This window comes from Neolamprologus multifasciatus, chromosome 7, assembly GCF_963576455.1.
Source record: "Neolamprologus multifasciatus chromosome 7, fNeoMul1.2, whole genome shotgun sequence".
In the NCBI taxonomy this organism is placed as follows: Eukaryota; Metazoa; Chordata; class Actinopteri; order Cichliformes; family Cichlidae; genus Neolamprologus; species Neolamprologus multifasciatus.
The window spans coordinates 14,165,658-14,189,368 of NC_140445.1; the positions used below are offsets into that span (position 1 = coordinate 14,165,658).

Consider the following 23,711-nt stretch of genomic DNA (forward strand, 5'->3'; position numbering starts at 1 on the left):
TACACACACAGATATCTGATAATTAGTGCTAAGTAACAAAGTGATGACATACTAAAGCTTTACTTACTAAAGCTGAAGCACAAACTTTTTAAATGTCTGCAATTCACAGCAAGTCATGTTCCCACACAATTACTATACATATGCTTTGTTTTGTTTTGTTTTTATGTTCCAGAATATGAATTAAAAATGCTAAAGAAAATCTTTAATGATGCTTGAAGTTGAGCATTTGAACATCTGAATCTGTTGGGATCAACTCGCTTTAGGAGCCAGCCTCAGTTGGCCATTAGATGAGCTTTGGATTTTGAGGTTGCTGGGAGGTGTAACATGATCACTAGTCTCTACTTCAGTCGCATATTGATTGATAGAAAATCCAGTGCAGTGGTGCTCTTTTCCTTAGTATTTGCTTTATGACCACATGCTAAGGAAAATAAAGTTGCTTATTGAAAGTAAGATGATCACCACAGTTAATGTGTCTGTGATAGATTTCATAGCTATTTATCCGATATCAATCATCCTTGTGTTTACATTAACCTCTGATGATTTGACGTGATCGGTCCAGTTACTTAAAAATATGTCCATATACAACCTATTGACAGTATAATGCCATTTTTCTTCACAACATCAGTTATCCTGCACCTGGCCTGTATGTAGGGGCCTTCGGCTCTGCTCTAGTATCTGTGAGTCTTATATTGTTATGCTGAGGTTTCCAAAGTGATTCTGTTTGCACAGCTATAAAAAGACGATAAACCAGAGCCAGCTAAGCTTCCGTTAATTAAATGCACATTATGAAGCTGAAGTCAGACAAAAAGCATCTATTCATCACCAGGATGTTAAACGAGTTATTTCTGTAGCTGGAAATAATTTTAAAAATTAAATTAATAAATGAAAGATGAATTAGTCTCTTTCTAAGGGATTATTTAACCCTAAACAATCAGTCAGCAAGCGCTGAAGTAAGGCTCTAATGTTTATTCAAACCTTTCCACCATTTGCTGCTCTCTTCTTCCGTTTATGCTCATCATCGTACACCAACATATTAACGCCAATGTCTCCTACACGATCAGGAGTTCAGCAACTAGATTTGACACCCGTTTATATTTTAGGCCGCTGAAGGTTCTTTTCTATCACACATTATGACATCATCATGTTACCAACCACGTATTCGTGGCTTCTGACTACAGTCACAATACTGTGACATGGACATGGGCTATTTACTTAAAATAACCTCAGGATTTGTACTTCAGTGTTTTCAGACTGAACCTAAATCACAAAATTATAATAATATTCTTTAATATTCAATATTGTTTAGTGAAAACCAACACATATCTCTTTTTTGGGAAATATCTCAGTGAGTAAGGTAATCTGCTGTCTGAGCGTATGGGGGCCAACTGGAAAATTTTCTGTGGTTCTGGGGGAGCCAGCAGGTATCCTCAAGTTCTATCCATCAGTGTTGTTTAAGAATATAATTAGATCATAAAAAAATAAAGAAAGTTACTTCATTGTCAGATAATAGCGAATTAAGAGCAATATCTCTTTTGCTCTCCACATGGACTGTTAACCTGCATGCAGTCATGCCGCTAAAATTCTGCTCTAACATGTGGAGCATCTAACATGTTAAGATCCCAGTCATTTAAACTCTATTAAACCCTTTATTACAGGCTTGGCTGCTTAGTCTGTAGCCACCGCTAGCTGCTTTCTGGGCTTCAACATCAGCTAATCTGACCCTCTCGGTCATGTTGATGGTGTTAATGATTTCTGAAGCTTAAAAAAAACACAGTTATCTGATAATTGTTTGGTTACGTTCTATTTTATTCACATGTTCCATATGTTCCACATATTTCATCCTATATGCACTAATTATCAGGTATCTCTATCTGGTAAAACGACTTGCTAAGCTTGCTAGTGCTAGCTTGTTTGTTTGCACACCACTCTCTCATCCAAATATGGTTGCTTCTGGTTCTGAAATCTGCTCACTTTGTTACTTTGAGAAGAAAATTGTAATTTGAGCATCACCTGTGTGTTATGATGATTGTTTATTTAAATGGTCCATATGGTTGTGAATATCTTGCCAATTGAGGCTAGTCATTAGCAAGGGCAGGTACACGTTTAAAGGGTTAGGTGCTTGACTTACTGAATGAGTGGATGATTCTGTCCTCATTTAACACCTCTAGTTTACCAGCTAAGTCACTCACTATCTCAGATATAGATATCCTCATTCAGCCTCTGACAAATCCGATTTTCTATACACACACACACAATGAAATTGTAACTTAAATGAGTCTTCTTTTAGGCAGAAATCTGGGCTGATTGTGTCAGAGCCAGTCACATAGACACAATCATATAATCACCAACAAGTTGCCCAACCCACTTCTTCCTGTGGGCCTCATGTGAAAGAAAGTCTTTCTTTTTGTGTGAAAACTTGTAAAGCATGCAAGTATTTTTGGAAACCTTCTCTGTGTGGATTTGTATGATGAAATGCAAGGTGTGTGTGTCTGGCAGGCCTGACACAGTGTGTGTGTGTGTGTATAATGGGAACAGCTGGCTGAGGGAATGAGTACAGAGGGAGAGGTGATGGATGCGAGTGGAGCTCCTGTGACAGATGAGCTAACAGGTGTTCACCACAGCCCTCAGAGAGACGCTATTTATGAGCCGGAAAAGACAGCCAGACACAAAAGCACACTCCGCCACCGGCCTCCTCAGTGCTCAAACACATCACGTACATCTGCACAACTTTACTCAACAATGAGCGACACGGCAGAACTGCCTTCAGACGGCACAGAGGTTTTAGTTTGCAAGAAGCAGCTTTGCTCAACAGTCAAGTTGAAGCCTTTTCATGGCTGTACATACACAAAGTCCTCATGCATCTTGCACTGCAAAAATTACCATAAAACATTTTTTATGGTGCACCTAATCTTGCACCTTACTTTTACTTTTCTCAGTTTGCAACTAAGCTACGACTAAATTTGGTGTTCTTCTCATGTTTATACCGACTCTGCTTCCACATATAATGCACTCTCTTTTAAAAGTGAATGAGCTTAGCTTGTAAGAGGGCAGTGATTCAAGAGGAATCAACCTCTTTAGTTTAAAACAAGTGCAAACAAGTAGGGGCTTGTGCAAACGTTACCAGCCTCAGTCTGCCAATTAGAGCTCAATTTTTGTTTCAGCCACATTCTGTTAAATGACTAGACTGCATGACACAACTTAGTTTTAGTAAAGTCACATTTTTATTGTTGAGATGTAGCAGTACAGATAAAAAACACTCTTGGAGATCCGAGTCTGATGTTTGGTTTTCTTGATAATATCAGGCACTGTAACAAATGTGATTTGGTAACGTTTCAAGACTAGAATGTAAAACTGAATCAGTGTTTGGTGTCACGGTATTCATACAGTTTTATGATTTGACATTGTGTTTGTGGGTCAAAATGCTACAGAGCATCCCCCCCCTCTCCTGTTATTGGCAGCAAAGAAGTCGAACGAAACATCGCAGAGGCACAGACATGTTGGCACTGTGAGTGGAGCGGTGATGCAGTTCTTCCCCCCAAATGTATGTACAGATGTTGGTACATTATCATGCTTCATCAAACCATAAACAGCATGAGATTTAAGTAATTACTGCCGAGGAAAATGGCCAGTTAGTCGGATATTTTTACCATGGAGTTGTGTCTGGAAATACTTAAACACAACGACAGCAAGTTCAGTTTAATTCTAATTTATTCTAACTTCCGTGAGGCTCCTAAAGATTTAAGATTTCAATTATTCCCGTGTTTGAAGATATTCTGTTTCCAAACACATAGGCCACAGAAATAAACACTGAATAGCATTTCTCAGTTGTTTACACTTCATTCTTTGTGAACACTTCTCGCTATGGTTCTTCTGCATTTTGGTGAAATCTTCAATTAAGCGTCGCCCCCATTTATTTTTTATTACAGCGAGATGAAAAGAGGGGAGGATCCTACGCCTGGGTGAGGGCTTGTTTGAGGTCTCGGAGCAGCATGGAGGCCATGACGCTCTTTTCTGTGTTGATGGTGAGCAGCGCTCCCGAGGACCCGCTCAGTTCTAGAGACACCAAGACCAGAGCTCTGCTGCTGACTGTCTGCCCAGCAAACCTGCAGGACAGGAGGAACACTTGGATCAGTTTCAAACAACCAAAGAAGAAACCAGGAACTGAAGTGCAAGGCTGAGAGTGGGACCTTAAAAGGCACATATGGGTCATACTATGAGGGACTGTTTAATTCTATACCACCGATAAATACAAATTTATATAATTTGTATGATTACTGATCTTATTTGATGACTATCTTTGAACCTGTCCAGTGTAGAGCTGATAACAACAGATAAACCAGGCGAATGACATTGCCCCCTATAAGTAAACAAAGATATTAAGCCAATACTGCAATTTAAAATGCAGATTCAGCTGATAGCTGACCCCAGCATTTTTGTCTGCTTGATTAGTTTGTGTTATTTCATACCCAATAACTTTAAAGTCTTTCAAACATTCATCACACCATCTGAACATTTGTCTGCAAAAAACTGAAACAGAAACATTAGCACAAATGTCGGCAAGTATCTTTTTAAAAATGTTATTGTGATATCAGCTCATATATCTATTAATCTCTGCTGTACGCACAAAAAAATAACAACTTTACTAAAATTTTACCACTTCAGATCCACATAAACACTGATAAATGATAATTGCATTGTTTCCCCAAACTCATAAATCTTTGCAATGGAAGCTTCTCTAACATCTCACACCTTGTAATTACCCTAAATTAGGCAATGAGACAAAAGAGGAAAACGATGTGACAGGAAATACAGAGAGCAATGCAACAGACAGTTCATTAGGGAGGAGACACGCCCTGCAGTCAGTCAAACTCAATTTCTCCTGTTTTTATGGACTCCGAGTGTCTGTGAGTGTGTGGGAGCCCCGAGACCAGTATGGGGGACGCTCCGTCCAACCAACTCCCTGTGGGCAGTGAGGAGAATTCTCAGCCTCCCGTTTCCTTGGATACCATCCCCTGTAGACTGGGGGCATATCTGTGCACACATGGTCCCCATTGAGAGTGCTAACAAGAGGCAGACAGGGGCTATGACCCAGTGTGACCCTCTTTGAGGGTGCCGGGCTCCCTCTCCTGCCCCCTTTTGGCCCTCTGCATCTCTGAGCCTCACGTGGCTAACTCTCAGCCATCTGCCTCCATTTAGCACTACATCGCGCAACAAAGACCCCCCGTGGCAGCCCGCTTAGGCCTGACAAACAGCCCACAAAGAGCTCCACTTAGGCCTGACTAAAGCCTGTGAAGAGCCCCCACAGGATGGCCCGTGAACAGGCGCCGTCACAGAGGCTGCGTGGTGGGAGCGACTAGCACATCCACCAATTAGCGCGCACACGTTAAAGATGGGAAGGAGGGTGGGGGGCACATGCGTACACAATGAAGCCCAGTGTGTCTGTGGCGTGTCTCTGGGGATGCTGCTAAATTACCATAAACAGAGAAGAGGGAGTTTATCAGGGAGCTCTCAGGGAGGAGAGAGAGAGTCCTCCTCAGGCTTAATTAAAATATTAGCCACTTCAGCAGGAAACAGCAGCCATTCATGAAGAGGATGAATTTCTCTCTTGCAAAAGTACCAACCTCTTTTGCCCCGCTCTTATTTCTTTAAATAATTCCGGGCATGTGTATTCATCTAGGTTTCCAGCTGTGTGCAGGATGTGTCTTCAGCTGCACTGCATTCCAATCAAAACAACAAAATCCTACTTGTGCTAAGGAAATGTTTTCTTCTTTTTTCACCGCAGAATCACGAACAAATCTAAACATAAACGCTTGTCCCTTGCCCTGTTCCCTAACCCTCCCTCCCCCCACTGTCAAACAGCCTAAGGTGTCTATGTGGTCCCTGTGGCTTTGCTAATAGATTTAGGATATAAATCTTTTATTTACTCAGACAGTTAACACTACCCCGAGGCTGCTTTTATTTCGTCTCAGGAGACGCTGCCATGGGCTTTTGTTCACGTGTGGTAATAAGAGCGACTGAAAGAAACATGATTGGGTTTGATTTCTGAGCGTATTTGCTTTGAATACTCTCACTTTGCCGTCTGTAGCTGTGTGCAGGTGTAAAAAACAAAACAAAACAAACAACAAAAAAAACCCCATAAACATCAGACAATTTCTGCGTGTTTTTAAGGACTAAAAGGGGGAAAGATTAAGGTCAAGCGCGCCTTAAATGGGTCATTGGTATTCTCCTGCACTCTTCACATCGGGCTAAACACTGGATTAATTGCAGTGTATGGAAAGAAAAGCAAAGCATAACCCCTGGACTTAGAGCAGGTGGATTGGCATCGATCGGCAGGGCTGCGGCTAAGCATCACTCTCCAATTATCTGTGATTCTCCTCAGTGCAGAGAGCCTGTGTGTGCCATCTGCCTCCCCTCCACCCCGTCACTGGAAACACAACGTCGGCTTCACCTTTACATTCAGCCTCACGCGGAGAAGACAGCGAAGACCCAGAGGATACGGCTCGGCACGCAAGAATGGATTAAGTACACACTCCTCAACCGCATCTCAACTAAACATGCAACCATGTTTGATTAAAGAAAAAACAAAAAAACCCCAAAAACCATCATGTATGTTTTCACCAAAATCAGAAAGGCTGAAGCTGACTGTGTGAAGACTACAGCTGGATGCTAGAGCCATGCTGGTTCTTGGCCAGGTGGACAAGTGTCCTTCAACTGAGTGGTCAGTGAGGCCAGACCAGAGCTGAACACAAGCGAGCAGACTCAACCGCGGCCAGGCAGATGGCCAAAGCTATTAGCCCCGGTTAGAACCAGGAACCCTCCGCGCATCTCCAGAGCTAAGCCATACAGACAAACTGCAGCACTGCACTCAAAGGGCAGAGGGACAGACAGACAGCAGAGGACAAACACAGACCAGAACAAGAAGATAAAAGATAAAATAAACCTGCCACAGAGGACATTTGTGTAATTAGTCCGGTTTTAAACAGACACAACTTCAGTGAAAAAGAGGAAAATCCAGTGTTTAGACAAAAAAAAAAGATAATATCAAATTGTAAAGTAAAGAGAATAAACAGCTTATAAATCAAGCGCCTGAGTTTTTTATTTATTTATTTATTTATCGCCTTTCAAAATTAGCCTCTAACAGGAGGGATTGGCAATGCATGCAAAATTCGATCAAATTTGCTTTCAAACGGACTGAAAAATAGAGCACATTTATTCTATTCCGCCTGTTTAGACATAAACAAGAACAGCGTTTTCTACATTTGCTTTCCTGCTTGATTTATTGCCATCCTCCTTTCCAGCAATCAATTTTTGTGTTTCAGTGGCATCCCCACCCCTCCACCTCCGCTTAGCCTTCACGCCTGTTTGGGAAAAGCAGTGCTGCACCCTGCTGATAAACAAGGGGAATGCAGGGATGTAGATGGGAGGCGGGGGGGTTGGGAGGAGGCAGGCTGTTACTTTGTTAAAAAGCACCTGTGCCGACTAGAACGCTGTGATCTATAACACAAAGCCTCATGAGCAAGAAGTGTGTGTTGTGAACTGTATCATTCTTGGGCTTCATATTGAAATCCCATCCATTATTTCTACATTAAAGTCCAAGTCTCACTCTGCAAAGGGGAGATTCCTGTGTGATCTTACCAAGATTAGAGAGGCCTTTCTCCAGGGATATCAGAGCAGAAAAACAGGGCCTGGATTGGAGGTCACCTCACATACCACATTTAATGCAGAGTGACCTCTACAATAAGCTCTCAGTGGGTGTATCCGATCTGATCGATCACTTGGCTTTGTGTGTGTGGGTTGGGGTGTTATTCAGGAGGGAAAAGTAACACACAAATACCACAAGTAAAATTATCACCAGTGCTCAAACACGGTGCTAATATTATGCTAATCTTTTTTTTCACTGCAGATTCTGAAGTATAAAGATTTATTGCTTTACACTGCTTCATGCACTGATCTGTCACAACATTAAAACCACCGTCTAATGTTGAGTAAGTCACATCCACATGGTTTCCCAGCAGGACACTGGACTGTAACAAGACTGCAAATGCTTTTCACTTTACCAGGCTCCATGATATATTTAGGGGTGGGTTTTGATTATCGATTTATCGATTAAAATCGATTCATTAAAATCCTGAATCAATTTTTTTAATATAAATTTATTTTGCCTGAGATGCCAGAATCTCAGGTTAAAACTCACAAAATTTCAACAACCACCAAACAGCTGAAACAGTGAATGAGAGCAGGAACACTGATTCTGCACAAAGACGTAAACACAAAGCACGGACCCGCCGACGGATCAGAATCAGTGAGATGTCGCCTTTCTCACCCGACGGCACGGGGCTGAAAGCCGACAGCTCACCGATTCTGATGTTTCGGCGGATCCGCGCTTTGTGTTCACGCCCCTTTTTGCGCTGATTCTAAAAGCTGTTAGTTTTATCTCTCTCCAAACAATATTGACTGAACCAGCAGCAAAAGAAGATCCAAACTGCGCTTCACATAAACATCGTCATGAATTCTTTCTTACTTTTGCTGTTTTGTTTCTGCCACTATAAAAATCGCACTTCATGCACAGCTCTCTCTCTCTCAGTGTACTTCAAGAACAGTTTCCCGTCTAAAAGTCTATTTTCTGCATTATTCGCTTGCTTATTACGCACAAGTCTACCGTTGTTTACAACGCTGTCGGCCGCTGTTTTTTTCCTTTTACTTACTTCTGAAAAGAAAGCCTCATTTCTGTTGTTCAATAGGCTACTGAACAAATTTAAACTTAAAAAAAAAAAATTATGCAAAATTGCAAAACGCTTAGCTGCGTCTCAAATAAAACCTCTGTAACTTTGCTCTACTTCACTTCAGCAGCATCAGGTACTGTTCATGTGTTGATTAATGGTTTTCTTTTGTTTTTGATCTACTGCAGAATATTTTTATAAAATCCCAGGTGTTTTATCCTCAGCTACTTTGATACAAAGGCATCTGCTGTGATGTTCACATCTTTGATAAAGTCTCACAAGTGTCAGCTTTCTTTTTATAGATACAAAAATATGGAGATGTGCTGATGCATGATCTGAATTATAATATTTTTGACTGTCTGAGGCAAAATTTTCCCCGATTCAAATCGAATCGTGGATCGAATCGATTCTAGAATTCAGTGATGATACCCAGCCCTAGATATATTTGACTGTTTCGGGGATTCAGAAGAAATGCTGGTCTTCTGATGGGCGAGTTTCACTACTTTATACAAACTGTTTCAACAGATTAATTAGCTTAGGGTTCAGTATCTTGCCCAGAAATAGTTGGGGATCAAACTACAGACCTTCTCTTTAGCAGACAACCTGCTCTACCTCCGAAACCACAGGGTTGGGAAATGATGATTAAAAGCAGTCTGCTGACATTGTTAAAGAACGACACATCTGCAAACTTCAGACTGCTCATTGTCTGGCCGACCAAACAAAATATCTACATCTGAATAGCCAAAAGCAGCACTTTTGTGCTTTTCAAAACTATTTTCATAATTAACCTTATTACTGTATGTTAAGTCTGTATTGAAAAAAATCACTTTTGCAGCTCAGGAGCAGCTCAGGAGGTAAAGAGAAGTTCAGCAGTCCACTTCCTGAGCTCCTCCATCCTGTGTGATACTGAACCATAAACTGTCCCAACGCATTCATCAGTGGGGTCAGCAGGTAGAGCAGGTCATCTGCTAATTGAAAGGTTGGTGGTTCAATTCCTGGCTGCTCCAGTCTGCATGAAAAAGTATCCTGAACCCTGAGCGTTCATTGGAAAGAGGCATGTTGTATAAAACCCTTAGAATGCTCAAGTAGAGTCGAAAAGCACTACAGAACCAGTCCATTTCTATATGTGTGTGTGTGTGTGCGTGCGTGCGTGCGCGTGTGTGATTAGACTAGACATGCACATTTAGCATTACTCTTGCCAAATCACTTTATAATTATTATATGTTTTCCATTTTATTAGGTTACCACATATAACCACCTCTTACAGATCTCGCTGTCAGTTATGTTTGAGGAGACTGTCAGGGAGGAACACCACCTTCTCCATCAGACAGACTTCCATGGGAAGCAAGTGCGGAAGAGGTGGTCACCGTATGGACAGCAGCGGACCATATGGAAGAGCGTCTTTATCACTAGAAGGGTACGGGGTAATGCTGGGATGCTGTCCTCTTCTTCAGCAGTCACAAATGCAGCAGGGAGATTGATAGCGTGGAGTCATTTGAGCTATCGGTTATTCTGAATGAAGTATGGGCTTATTGGATGCACGTCTTTCCCGCTGGCTAACATTGATTTCCACTCACTCTTTCAGCTCCCTGTACCCTTGTGCAAATGTGTCCCTCTTCTTCGCTTGTCCCTTATTTAGCCAGCTTCTCCAACATTTCTCCTCTATTGTGGCCTTAATCCATAAAGAAATTATCACAAGATCACTCAGAGATGAGCAGAAAGAGACACGGGCCGGTATTAACAGACAGACACAGAGACCGTGAGGAGGTCGGAGCACGGTGCAGAGGGATGGAGTGAAAGACAAAGAGGAAGTGAAAGAGAGACAGCAGCGCAGAGGGAGAGACAGATGGGGGTGCAGAGATGAACTGAAAGAGAGACAGAGCAGGAAACAGAGGGAGAGAGGGAGGTGTAATTATCTATCAGGTGTTCGGGTGTGCGTGACAGAGGAGGAAGCTCATTAGCACACTCTGTGTACACCAATTACACAGCCAGGCTTCTCAGGGCATTCCCCTGGCATGTCTATGTGAGGCTGCTGGGGAGAAACAGGCACTTCCACTCAGTGACACCCACATGCACGCTGCTTAACCAAACTCGGCCTAAAATGCACCGGGCGCCCGGGAACAACTCGCAGACAGTAGTGTAAGACTACTAAATGTCTGATATGAGTCCTTATCGTTGGTGTTAGCTGCACAAACATCTTTTTTTTGGTGAGGAAAGATTTGCTCGCAAGTGTTGGTTTGTTTTTTTTAAAATGAAGCACTCCAGTCAAAATGTAATACTAAAATTAGGGGGAAAAGGTTCATTATAATGTACTTTAACGTGATAACTCTTTTACTATTAGGTACACTTTACTCCTTTCACCATCTGCCTTGACATTTACAACATTCTTCAAAGATTCAACAAGCTGCAGGAAACACTCCTCTGAGATGTGGTGGAACAACAGAATGGTAACATGGACCAAAATCTCAAAGGTGTTATTGGATTGAGATCTGGTGGCTCTGGAGCTATTTGAGTACAAAGTATCCAGAAAAGGATGGAGACAGCAACAACACTTCCTTCTAAGGATCCCAAAGTGTCTGAAAAAAGTAGAATTATAAGACCACCATCATCAGCCTGATCTGATCAGACAGAATAAACCAACACCATCATGCTGTTTAGACCCAATTCTGAACTTGCCATCCAAGTATCGCAGCAGAAATCAAGACTCATCAGACTAGGCGATGTTTTTGCAATCTTCTATCCAATTTTGGTGAGCCAATGCAAACTGTAGCTTGAGTTTCTTGTTTTTAGGTGACAGGAATGTCTTCTGATGCTGTGGCCCATCTTGCTTCAAGGCTTGATCTGTTGCACATTCAAAGATGCTGTTCTGCAAAACGTTGTTAACAAGTTTGGCACCTTTCTATAAGCTCAATCTCCTCTGACTTCTAGCACCAACAAGGCATTATCGCCCAGAGAACTGCTGCTCACTGGATGTAGCATTTCTCTAAACTCTAGAGCTGCTTGACATGGATAAATCTGACACCAACCACCATCCCACATTCAAAGTAACTTAAATCACCTCTTTCTCATTCTAATGCTCAGTTTGAAGTTCAGCAGAACATCCTGACTATGTCTACATGCCTAAATGAATTGAGTTGCTGCTGTGTGCCATGTGTAACCTCAAGGCTTCAAACTGATATTCCACAATCCAGTGGGTGTCGTCACGTGGTTCTTTTAATCTTTTATGTAACTAGTATTCTCCCTTGAAAATAAGACCTCAACAAGACTTAATTGATGAAATAAAATCACCTTGTATTTGAAGGAATAACCACAGTTTAAGTTAACTTTGGTAAAGGACAATTAACAGTGACCCTTAAGCCAAACGCTAAAGCCATCCGAGTCTGTACTGACTTGGCACACAAACGTTATTTCACGTCTTTTTGCTAAGCTAACCAACTGTTGGTGGTAGACAACCCAAAAAACACACATCTGGAAAAAAAAATAAAAATCATAGTGCTGATATAAGAAAATCTTAAATCTATTTGCAGGTCCAATCTATAGCAAGAAAAAGAGCTTGATAATAATGGAGAGGTGAATGACAAGTGTGTCCCTTTACCTGCTGAAGTTGTTTTGACTGGAAGGCACTTCTCCTACGTTGGCTACAGACAGGACCTGCTTGTTGATGGCTTGCCTGGATGCATTAGCTGTTGCCATGGTGATGGTCGCAGATGTTTCATTCATGCCCTGGAGCTTACCTGAGAAGATCAAAATGTTTAGCCACCAATAAAAATATAGTTCGGCATTTTTAAATCAGTAAGTGCAAAATTACAAGTCCACAGTCAAGTAAAGAAAAAAAACACAACCCTAACTGTGCAGTACTGTGGAATCAGGTTTCAAGATTAAAACCTCCCAATGAAAAGATGCCTTTATCAATAAAGCAAAAACAGACTCCCTGGTTGGTTCATGAACACTCAGCAATGAGCAAGCAGTTTAAAAGAAAATCACTGGTTAGGTAAAAATAAAAGAGACAAATATATTAAAAACCTATTACCATAAGAATTAAACTCCACTCATTTGGTTTTAAGAATGATAAATCTGCTAGAGAGAAAATAGTCCTGAAAAGCAAGTTGTTCTTTTTAAATTCTTCTGTCTGCGTTTCAGAGGCACTCAAAGAAAAAAAAAAAAAAAAGCACATTGAATGAAACTTAATTAATGCAGGAGCAGCATTTAGGAGGCACTTAAGATCACACCGATGGCTCAGATATGAATACACTCTCCAGTCTCAATAGCGATAACAGCATGCACTTCTACAGGTGTTTGTATGTGCTGGAAATACTGTTAAGTGCCTCAAAAAAGCAAGCAGTGTTTTAATGACAAAGGTAAGGAAATGCTGATTAGTGAATGACTAAATTTAACATTTGCCTGTGTGTGTGTGTGTGTGTGTGTGTGTGTGTGTGTATTTTGTATCTATCTATCAATCACAATCAGAACAACAAAGTCACAATATTGCAAACTAACCAATCAAGTCATTCATATTTCTCATTTTCTGTGAAGCTTCATTACCGATTTGTCAAAAGCATCTTGCCATAGCGTGGTCTGACGGCAGTTGCAGCAGCAAAAATCTTCTAAATACAGCGAAAACCTACGGCTTCCTTCAGGTGGCTAAAATCTCTTTTGCTGTTCTGACCGTGTCTGCTCAGTTTCTGAGCCGTTCAGAGCTCCTGACTGCTTCGAGCAGTGCCTGATGCCAAATACTTTAACACCCTGACAGTACAACATCTGAAGAACTCAACTATCCTCAGTAGAGGAAAAACAGTTTAAATGGTTTCATTTGAAGGTAACATACAAAGTGAAATTCGCTGATAAGCACAGCAGAATCTTAAATATGATCTATTAAATTTATTTGCTTCTCTCAAATTCATCAGCCAGTTTTGCTAAAGTGCTTGTGAGATTATAATAATTTCAGTACATATCATGACTTGCCATTCCATCTCAAAATATGGTGATTTGATTCAATTTGGTTCAATTTGTTTGCTTCTGTGTGTTAAACAGCTTGTTTCATTTCGGCTAACAGAACAGAAAAACAAAATACACTTTTACTTCATTTGACAATAATCTTTGAGTCACACAGTAATTCACCTTGCTCCTTGCAGAAGTCTTGTTCTGTCATGGTGCTGGCCATTAACAACTCTCCTACAGCAGGCTGGATGGACACACTGAACTGGTCCTCCTTGGTGCTGAGGAAGGATAAACACGCACGTACCACAGTAGCAAATGATTTATTTACAGAGGAAAAAACAAAAACAGATTCTTACAAAGAAATACACAAAAATGCCCCCCCCCCCAAAACAAACAAAAAACAAACAAACAAACAAAAAACAAACAAACAAAAACACTTTACTGCTTTTTTGCTGCATAATTTAAGACATCTGTGCACTTTTGTGTATGTGTACTCGGTTTGTGTATGAAATGTTTCTCTGATCATCTTGCAAACCATGCTGGGTGAATGGCATTTTGGGCCACATTGATCCCCCCGTCCGCCCAATCTCAAACTGATTTTCTGATAAGGTTATTGATCGGCTGCACAGCGGTGCCAATGGCATTCAGCAGGTTGATTGGGCTAGGGCTGATTACTGGAGGAATAATTGTTATTCCAGTGAACCAGGATCAATTGTGCCTGATGTCTCACCTGGGAGTGCTGGCACAGAGAAAGGTAGGAAAAGGAGAATTAACAAAGAACATGAAGAGAGGAAAAAGGAACATAAGAGAAAATGACATGTAAGGGTGCCGCGATGATGAACAGGAGCAGAAAAAAGGTGGTGAGGAAGATGTACAACTGAAGGTCTTTGGGGTGGGGGGGGAAACCACACCTGACTGAATATGAGTGGATGTCAGGCTGTCTTACCACAACTGGAAGTTGGCTGCTTGTGTCGAGTCGTTGAAGTCAATGCCCATGGATACCGTCACCGAGGCCCCTGGCTCCAACCGCTCTGAGAGTGGAAAAGAGGGGAGGGAAGACAAGAGGAGAAAAGGAATCAGTGAGTGACAAGGGCACAGTGTGCAGTGTGGGGAAGGTGGAGAGAAGGGAGGTGGGGGCAGCAGCAGAGTGGAACAGACAGGCATCCACACCACTTGTGTTTTCTACTTCACAAAACAAGGCCACCGTGTGTGAGAAATCTATCCTTCAATCTCATTCCACACACCTCAGCCTCAGCTACAAAAAACAAAAAACATGAAGGACTAGCATATTTCCAAAACAACAGGCTTGTCAAAGGGAGAGAGACAGAAGTGAAGCAAAGCCAAAAATGCTGAAGAGTGAATCTGGACAGCTGAATGCTAGAGGTGATGGAGGAAGAGGAGGAGGAGCGGGAGGTTAACGATGAGAAGAACACAGAGAGACAGAAACATCCTGCATGCCTCCCTACTCGGCCTGCGTTTCTCTCTCTGTGGAGCAGGCCCGTTTACTGTACAACTCTTTCCACGGATAGAAGAGGAGGAGGAAGTGGAAACCCAGTGAAAAACAGAGCCGTCATGGACGCCCTCCAATCCAGCCTTCTGTGTTGGGCTCTAAATCAAGTAAAGGGTTTGCTTTGTCTTTAGGGTCTTTGAGTCTGTACACAAATAAATAAGCAATGTGCACTATTAGGTATTTATTTTATTTTAAGAAGAATATCGACTGGGTTGTGAACACTCAGCTGGGTGTAAGGACCTCTAAACAAATAGCAAAGGAACAGTTTATTCTTGTTTTAGTATTTAAAATTTTTATTCTAACACAGGGTAAAAATTGGAGATAATCTAACACGGACTGGGGAAGAAGATAATCTGCATTACACCTACACATGTAATGTACATATCCTCTCATCTAAATCTACAATAATTGTTTTGGCCATATAGAGATAAGCTACATGTAAAGTACTTGTTCCAAATGAGTTAACAGAAAAGCTGTTAATTGGTTTAGGAACATGTCGGTAAACAAATCAAGTAATCAAAGGGCAAGATTTCATATTAAATACAAACTGTGTCATGTATTTCTCCTCACCACACATTAAGGTTTGTCTGTATTTGTCCTCTGCAAATTATCCAAATAAAGTTCAGCCGCCCACTCGCTGGGCTCAGTCGATCCAAATTAGAAACTGTTTGGCTGCTCGAGTTCCTTCAATGCCCAATCAATCTCCCCGAAACTGACAGTTTTAACATGCTCTGACGCACAGCAGTTCTCTTTGTGTGTGTGTGTGTCTACACAAATGGAATATACCAAGTGTAGTCATCATACAAGAGTGTGTAAGGGCAATAAGTGTGAGTGTATGTTTGTTTGTAATGATTAGAAAAGGATTAGCTGAAGTACCGTTGGCTGTTTTCAGGCTCAGGGAATGAGATGGTGTCATTTGCTGAAGAGAGGTTACAGTGTTTTTTTATTACATTCATTAATATCCATTTAACAAAAACAAACAACTGCACAAGATGATTGTGCACAATCAGGAATGACCTGATTGTGAGTGTACTGGTCAGATCAAGGAATTCTTTTAAGTCACTATCCAGACCAACGGTTAATCCACTGACTGAAAAACAAAGACCTCACCACCACTGCTGCCAGAACATCAAGGACTCAGTGACAGTAATACTGCCTCAAGCATTTTTACTAATGCAGAATGACATAAAATGGCAAGAAAAAAAATAAACATTTAAATGAGTTTACACAACATCAAAAACATCTAAAGCTTAGAGTGTTGTTCTGGTTTAAAAGTCAGCTTTGTAGTATGGTCATTGCTTGTCCTATAGGCAGACTCTAGGAGGCCTAAACTCAGACTGAAGTGGCTGCTGACTCAAACAAGCTCAAACAAGGTGTGAAGAAAGATTTATCAGGACTGAGCAAAAGAGAAGAGCAGAGAATCTGAGTAAACTTGCACTGCTCCCTGACAAGGTGTCAGGATATCTGCCAGATTAAAAGTACAAGGGATAGAATTATCTCCTTTCTTGTAATAAAAGCTAGCCCAGTGTATTATACGCTAAAGGAAGTAATAAAGAAAACAGTGATTGTATTTTTGTTAGTATTTGCAGAATTCTAACAGCTCTTATTATCGCTGCCACTCACACACTTTGGGTCACTGATCTTTTTTGCTTGTGAGAAAAAAAGCTTCTTCCAGTGAAACCCCTCGACACATGCATTGTAACTAAATTACTAAAAGTAGTAAAAGTTTTGCTTATAAGCAACTAAAAACAGCTTGCAGAAGCACAACAAAGCATGCTAAGGAAGAACACATCAGGAGACGATACATCATTAGCACAGATTTAAAACTGTAATCCTCAGTGTAGAAGAATTACAGAACATCATCCAGTTCACATATTTCTTTTGTTAGCACCGATGTAAATCCATGACCTACTTTAATTATAAGACAATGCTGAACATGTGCCATCCTGATTAAAAATAAGTAGTGTGCTTACTATTTACTGGGTTTGTGATGACCCACTGTGGAGTATTTACTGAAATCAAACTCACCAATGGTGTTAAAGCAGTGGATGTTCAGGCTTGCAGGGCTCCGGTCTCCTATATGGATCTCCTCCAGGGCGTGGTCTGAGCTGTTGGTCAGTATGACCTGTACTGCAACCATACTGGGCTGGTACAAACATGGCTGCCTGGGGAAATGGTACTTGGCAGACAGACCTTTTCCTGTCATATGGTGAAGCAGCTCATAGGTTTTCAAAGGGCCAAAGGATGAAGTGGTGACCTGGAAGGACATAAAACGGGGATATACCACTGGTTCTAAATGTGGGTTTTTTGGAGTTATTTTGAGGAAACAAACAATGCTGACACAAAAAAAAAAAAAAAATCATAAAAAACTGATCATTATAGAAACTGCAGTTTGAGCAGGAATGAACCAAAGCCTGCTGATGATTAAAAAACAAAAACAAACACCGAACAAAACCGCAAATGCAGCACATTATCCAACAGTGTAAAGCTTCCTGAATCAACACAAAACCAGAGACTGCTTTGTACATTACAGCGCAAATGCATCAACACAAAAAGTCAAATTAATACAAGAATCCTCGGTTTGCCCATCACCTATATTCACGCAATTTATTTCATCCAATCAGCGGCCAAAAGGCTGCATTTTTAGCAATGTGGGACGAAGTGTTGGCTACCCGCTCTCCTACCCCAAAGCTCCCTTTATTAACTCTGTAGGATAAAGAGGAGCGCATTTAAGAAATGCCCTCCAATCAGCCTAGTTAGATGGAAATGGGCTGGATGCTCAGTCAACCCAGGCTGAATAAAAACAACCTCTAATGAAAAGAAACACAAGTGCCTGCATGGGCCAAAACTGTCATTCGCTGGCCTTTTAAAGGGGCTTTTACCTTTTCAGAGGCAGAAAACAGCATTAACTTAAAAAACATACAGACATGAAATGAGGGGGAAGAGTGTGGTTGAATGTTTGTTTTTTTTTTAATGTAAAAATTAAACATCTCATTACTAGAATAAAAATTGTTAACAACCGGTGCGGCTGAGATTTTTATCTGATGCTCTCGAAAGAGAAGATAGGTCAGCCAGCAGTGGTACACTACACAGTGCAAAGTGGGGGGGAAAATCCTCATGTGCACCAGACACACCTCTGCTGTAGGAGGAAAACAAAACCCACTAAGTTTGAAAAAAATATCTCCAAAGTATGACAGCTTTCAGTAGTTTAACAGTCAATAGAAGTCAAAGGCTCTTCTGTCTGGAATGACAGCACTAATTAGTTAAAAACATGAGACAGATATAGCCTTTTCACACCCTCTGAAACAATTAGCACCTGAATGCACTCACACACCAGCACAGAGCCTAAACAGATGCATGTCATTCTGGTGAAAATAATAATGAGTACAGAGACTTAACAAAACAAAAAAAATCTATTTATCACCTGAAAGAGATAAAAAAAAAAATACCTCAAATAAGTCACTAGAGTAACAAAATGAATGGCAAAAGAAAAAAAAACAAAACAAGCGGTGGAAGAAAAACAGATCCTGTAAATAAATGATTGAGCGAGGTGTTTCAACTAACCGAGTTAATTGAATATGACTAAGAATATAATGCGAGGAAACTGTGGAAACGGGCGGGCTTGATGGTATATCTCAGCGTGTTGAGTAGTGTCAGCGTGCATTGTTTTATTAAAGTTGAACGCGCTGCCAGAGCGCTCTCAGTTGGGTGGGAAATGTAAAAGGCATCCTTCGCCTTGTCATGTGCTGCGTGAGGATGAAGAATCGCTTTGACATACGACGAGAGCTGCCGAGACGAGTCTGAATGTGCTCGCTTTCGAGGAAGCGATCAGACGAAATCAGACACTATCACTGTACTCTTGGAGCAACGTGCTGAAAAGCAAAAAGTCTGACAGTTTGGATAAATTTGATGAAAAAACAAAGATACAAATGTAAATTAGACAGCATCATAGTCTTCTTTGCTTATTTCCTACTGCATACTCTCCATCTCGGGACTATCAGAGTAGCTTTATGAGACTGAAGGCTCAGAATAACTTTCTCAGTACCTCTCCTTTTAACATCCAGAGCTGTGTGCCTGAGATGACCACATTAAGGATATCTCCTCTTAGTGACATCATACAAACCAAAGATTGAAAGACAAAACAATACAAAAAAACGTTTTGCTCACAGGGATTACTTATACACTGACCATCATATGAAACTTGTTCAATGTGGCCACTCATCACTTTAGTGTATATATGACAGAAAATTCTATATGTTTCAACAAATACTATACAAACAAAATGTAACAGCTTTATTCAGCTAACGAGTACGGCAGATTGAGCCTAAAATCTGATGTACGCAGTGGATTGACCCTAGATTAACATTAACCCATGGGACATAAGTTTCTTTTCCCAGGCCTTAAAGGTTAGCTAGTAGCTCTCATCTCTTTAAAGTAGGGGTGGGCAAATCCAGGCTTCTAGGGCTGGTTTCCTGCAGGTTTTAGATGTGTCCTTGATCCAACACAGCTAATTCAAATGGCTAAATGACCTCCTTAACGTGCCCTGAAGTTCACCAGCGGCTCGGTAAAGGACTAATCATGTGATTCAGGTGTGTTTACCCAGGGTGAGATCTAAAATCTGCAGGACACCAGCCCTTGAGGCCTGGAGTTGCCCACCCCTGCTTTAAAGGGACATCCACAGATTACTAGCAGCATGTCAACCACACCGAGACCATGACATTCTGCAACTTCAAATAAAGTCCAGGATGCCCAGAAAGAGAACCCAGTGCTTGTGGACTCAGGTAAACTCAGCTCAGCCTCAGATGCACGTAAATCCCTTCCAAGCTGATGTCGCCTTGGTACAAGAGGAGAAACCAAAGAGCAGTCTGAAGCCTGCGCTGTTGGCTGAGTCAGATAAATGGTAAAACACTGAATTCATTCTTTTGCTTTTATAATCACCTCATTATAGACCTTTGCTGAGACTGCTGGCTTAGTTATGTTTCCTAGGATATTTAAAAGTAAAATAGGAGGCAGAGCCTTCATATTTCAGTGGACCAAGCTCCCAGTTTGGATTTAGGAAACAGACATCTTCTCTACTTTCAATATTAGGTCTATGTACAGGCTTATGTCCTACACTTAAAACCTTCCAGTCCTAACTTTAAGCTTTATCAAAAAGGATCAGGTAACCCTGACCCTTCCATTAGCTACACTGCAATAGGCCTAGGCTGCTGGGGCTTCCCATAATGCACTGTGTTTGTTCTTCACTCACTTCTTTTCTTTTTTCACTCTGTGTTTATATACCACTCTGCATTGAACCATTAGTTACTGTTCATCTCTGGCTCTCGTCCACAGTGTGTCTTTTGCCTCCCCCCACCCCTAACCGGACATGGCAGATAGCTGCCCCTCCCTGAGCCTGGTTCTCTTGGAGGTTTCTTCCTGTTAAAAGGGAGTTTTTTCTTCCGACTGTCGCCAAGAGCTTGCTCATAGAAAGTCACGTGTTTTCTTTCTATTGTTTTAGGGCCTTTACCTTACAGAGTGCCTTAAGGCGAATGTTGCTGTGATTTGGCGCAATATAAATAAAAATGAATTCAACTGGATTCAACTCTGGCATTTCAGAAACAAATCAAAGCTAAAACAGTCACCTTTAAATAGGTAAGTGCCTTTGCAAGTTTACAAGTAAACAGAGCTTTAGCATTCAACTGCTGCTAATAGTAGGATTCAATAAATATTATATCAAGTATTACTTTTACTAAGTATGACATCTGTGGCTTATTTTCAATTATTTAAGTCTTCAATAGTAACAAAAGACTTTTGGCCACTTATGTATTTTATTGCCACCAGTATCAACAAATTCATAACCACGAACACATACAGAATAAACTCTTCTAACAACAACACCATCATCTCCCCTCGGCCTCGTGACATGCTCGCAGCGTCTCTTGTGCCCAAACCGCCGTCTCTAAAGGAGGTCAAACAAACATTTGTTGCTGTGCTGTAACGCTGCTCTGCCCCCACAAGCGCCCGTCACGCCACCGCCGGCCCGCAAATTTATTGGGCCACTTTTGGATGTGTCAGAGCAGTCGGTGTCGATAAAGCTCGTCGTAATGTTTGCCACCCCATCACAGCAGAGATTTACCTCCCTGACAGACACATCCTGTTTCAAGGTCTTATCTGTCGCCTCGCCCCAAGCAGGCGGCAGGAGGGACGGACAGCGATAGGACAGGGTTTCAAACTGCTTATTATCACCAATTTGACACAGCGGACAGTTAAAGCCTGACACAAGTGCCCACGCAAGCCGCTTCACCCTTCCATCCATTGTTGTCCTGTTATGCGGTGCAAGCCCATAACACCTCAAGTGTAAATAAGAAGGGAAGAGGAATGTAACCTTGACTTCTCTGTCAGTCTGCCTTTTTTCCCTCCCTGCCTCTCTGAGCTTGGTTCTCAGTCTCCACCTTGGACAGGAAGGAGGGAGGTGACAATGAGCGAGGAAGTTGATTGAGAGGCTCTATTATGCATCAACTTAAAGGAAGCTCCCGTGATGGATGACACAGACACCAGTCACCTTCAGAACCCGGACGACACGTTCCCAGCATCCTCTCTGGCAAATGACCTGAAAATCCCGCTGACATATTCAAAAGGGCTAACCAGAGCCGGGCAGCCTTGTGCTGTGTGTATTAGAAGGCCAATTTCAAAGAAAGCAGGGTGAGGCGTACAGAGATGTATGGGCATATATTGAAAATCCATTTCTGTTTTTCAGACACCGGATTCCATTATGCTCTACAAGAGTTGTGAGGATTAAGGTGAGGGACATGTGTTTGACTTTAGGGCCTAATTGTTCCCTTCAGTCAGGAGATGACAATTAATTGAGGGCCGTCACAAGGACCTTGACTGCAAATTGAATTAAACAAATGTTACTACAGCCTCCTAAAACTACTTTAATGTAACAAGAAGTCTCTCTGGCGCATATAGACAGAGGTTAGTTCATTTATGCCAATTTGTCTGTAAATTAGGTATTCTAAAATGATTAATTTTGAAATTTTCCATTAAAGACTATTAGCAATAATAGAGGACTGTTATTCAGAAACAGAGGTGTCCTTCATCGAGTTTTGCAAGTGCTGTTAACAGCCTGTCAACACTTTCTTTGAATTAGCATCATAGTCAAAAGATCTTCAACTGCAACTGATTATTTTCTGCATTAACACTTAATAACTTGGACAATAATCGAATCAAAACACTAGAACTGAAGACTACGAAAGCAAGTGTTCAGATTTAATAGCTGCAGCCGTCAAATTTGAACCATTTGACTATTAAAATTGTGTGCTGAAACCTTTTTTGATGACTGATTCTAATCAGATAATCATTTCAGCTCTACTCAGAGCCAAATACAAAAACATGAATTTTAACTAGACACAACTTTCACAGACACTTAGATCAGGATTAAAGAATACTAACAGATGTATGCACGTGTTTATAAATCACAGATCATTCACTATTCACTATCAATGTGCAGCACTAAAAATACTAGTGGATGATAAGAGTATACATTTACTCTGGCATAAGAAGAAGGAAGCAACTCGCATATACTTGGATATTTTCCCAACACTACACATTGTTATTCACAGGAAGAATTCGTGATTTGGTCACAAAGCTTTCATAATAAGAGCTTCTTAAGTTGGAACTTAAGGTCTTAAGTTGGAACCACAGGTTGGTAACCATTAATAAGAATGCAAGCTTTTATACCGCTTATGGCAAGAACGGGCAATGTGGACTATACTTCTTTATCTAGTTGCTGCTCCTCTAACATAGCCACTGCTGCAGAGAAGACAGAGTATACTAATGACATTTTTGTAGTGGAAATAAACACGGTTACTTTATTCACTTCTTCAAACAAACTTGTCAGCCATTCAAGCACTCAACTCCTACAAAGCACTGTTGACCCAAATATTGTCTGTGTTTTTTCTTTATTGGCCACTACTGGGGGAACACAATTCTTGCATCCTTAGGTTTGTTATGTTAAAAGCAAAAAGCCATTAAAACTTGACATCATATCAAGTTACAGCACATCTGCCTTGCCTACTCTCATTTGCTTTATGTCTGTCTTTGTCACACTGTCCCACATGGTATTGTGGGTCACCCACAAATAGTAACCCACTACTACTTGTGCATGGCACCGTGATGTAGGGATTAACTGTGTTGCCTCACAGCAAGAAAGTTCCTGGTTCAAACCCCGGGTGGGGCTTTTCTTTGCCACTGTGGGTACTCCAGCTTTCTCCAAAGTCCCACTGCCGTGCATACTAGGTTAATTGGTAATTCAGCTGTCTGTCTCACATCCATGGCTAAACAGCTTTAAGTATATGAAAAATGTGACTTGTAGTCTGAAGCAATTGCAAGACCATTACAACTGATTTAGATGTTATGCTTTACTGTCATTTTAATTAATATTTTAACATCTGGTCAAGGGAAAGCAGTTGACAGTTAGCTATGTAGGTGTCAGTGGCACATTAATTTGAGAAACACAATAGGAAAAACGTACTGTAGTACAATTCAGAAAATACACTTATAAT

General features: G+C 41.2%; 1 protein-coding gene across 3 annotated transcripts in view; it reads right to left on the reverse strand.

Annotated features, from left to right (window-relative positions):
- Nucleotides 1-3,198: 3,198 nt before the first annotated feature.
- ap3b1a (adaptor related protein complex 3 subunit beta 1a) overlaps nt 3,199-23,711 on the reverse strand; it is a 60,421-nt gene continuing 39,908 nt past the window's right edge. For all 3 annotated transcript variants that reach the window (XM_085169267.1, XM_085169266.1, XM_085169265.1), the window contains exons 23-27: nt 17,197-17,425; nt 14,605-14,689; nt 13,839-13,936; nt 12,316-12,454; nt 3,199-4,103 (exon numbers count right to left, since the gene is read on the reverse strand). In XM_085169267.1, the coding sequence (XP_085025393.1) occupies nt 3,950-4,103; nt 12,316-12,454; nt 13,839-13,936; nt 14,605-14,689; nt 17,197-17,425 (705 nt within the window). In that variant the 3' untranslated portion in view covers nt 3,199-3,949. The remainder of the gene's footprint in view (nt 4,104-12,315; nt 12,455-13,838; nt 13,937-14,604; nt 14,690-17,196; nt 17,426-23,711) is intronic.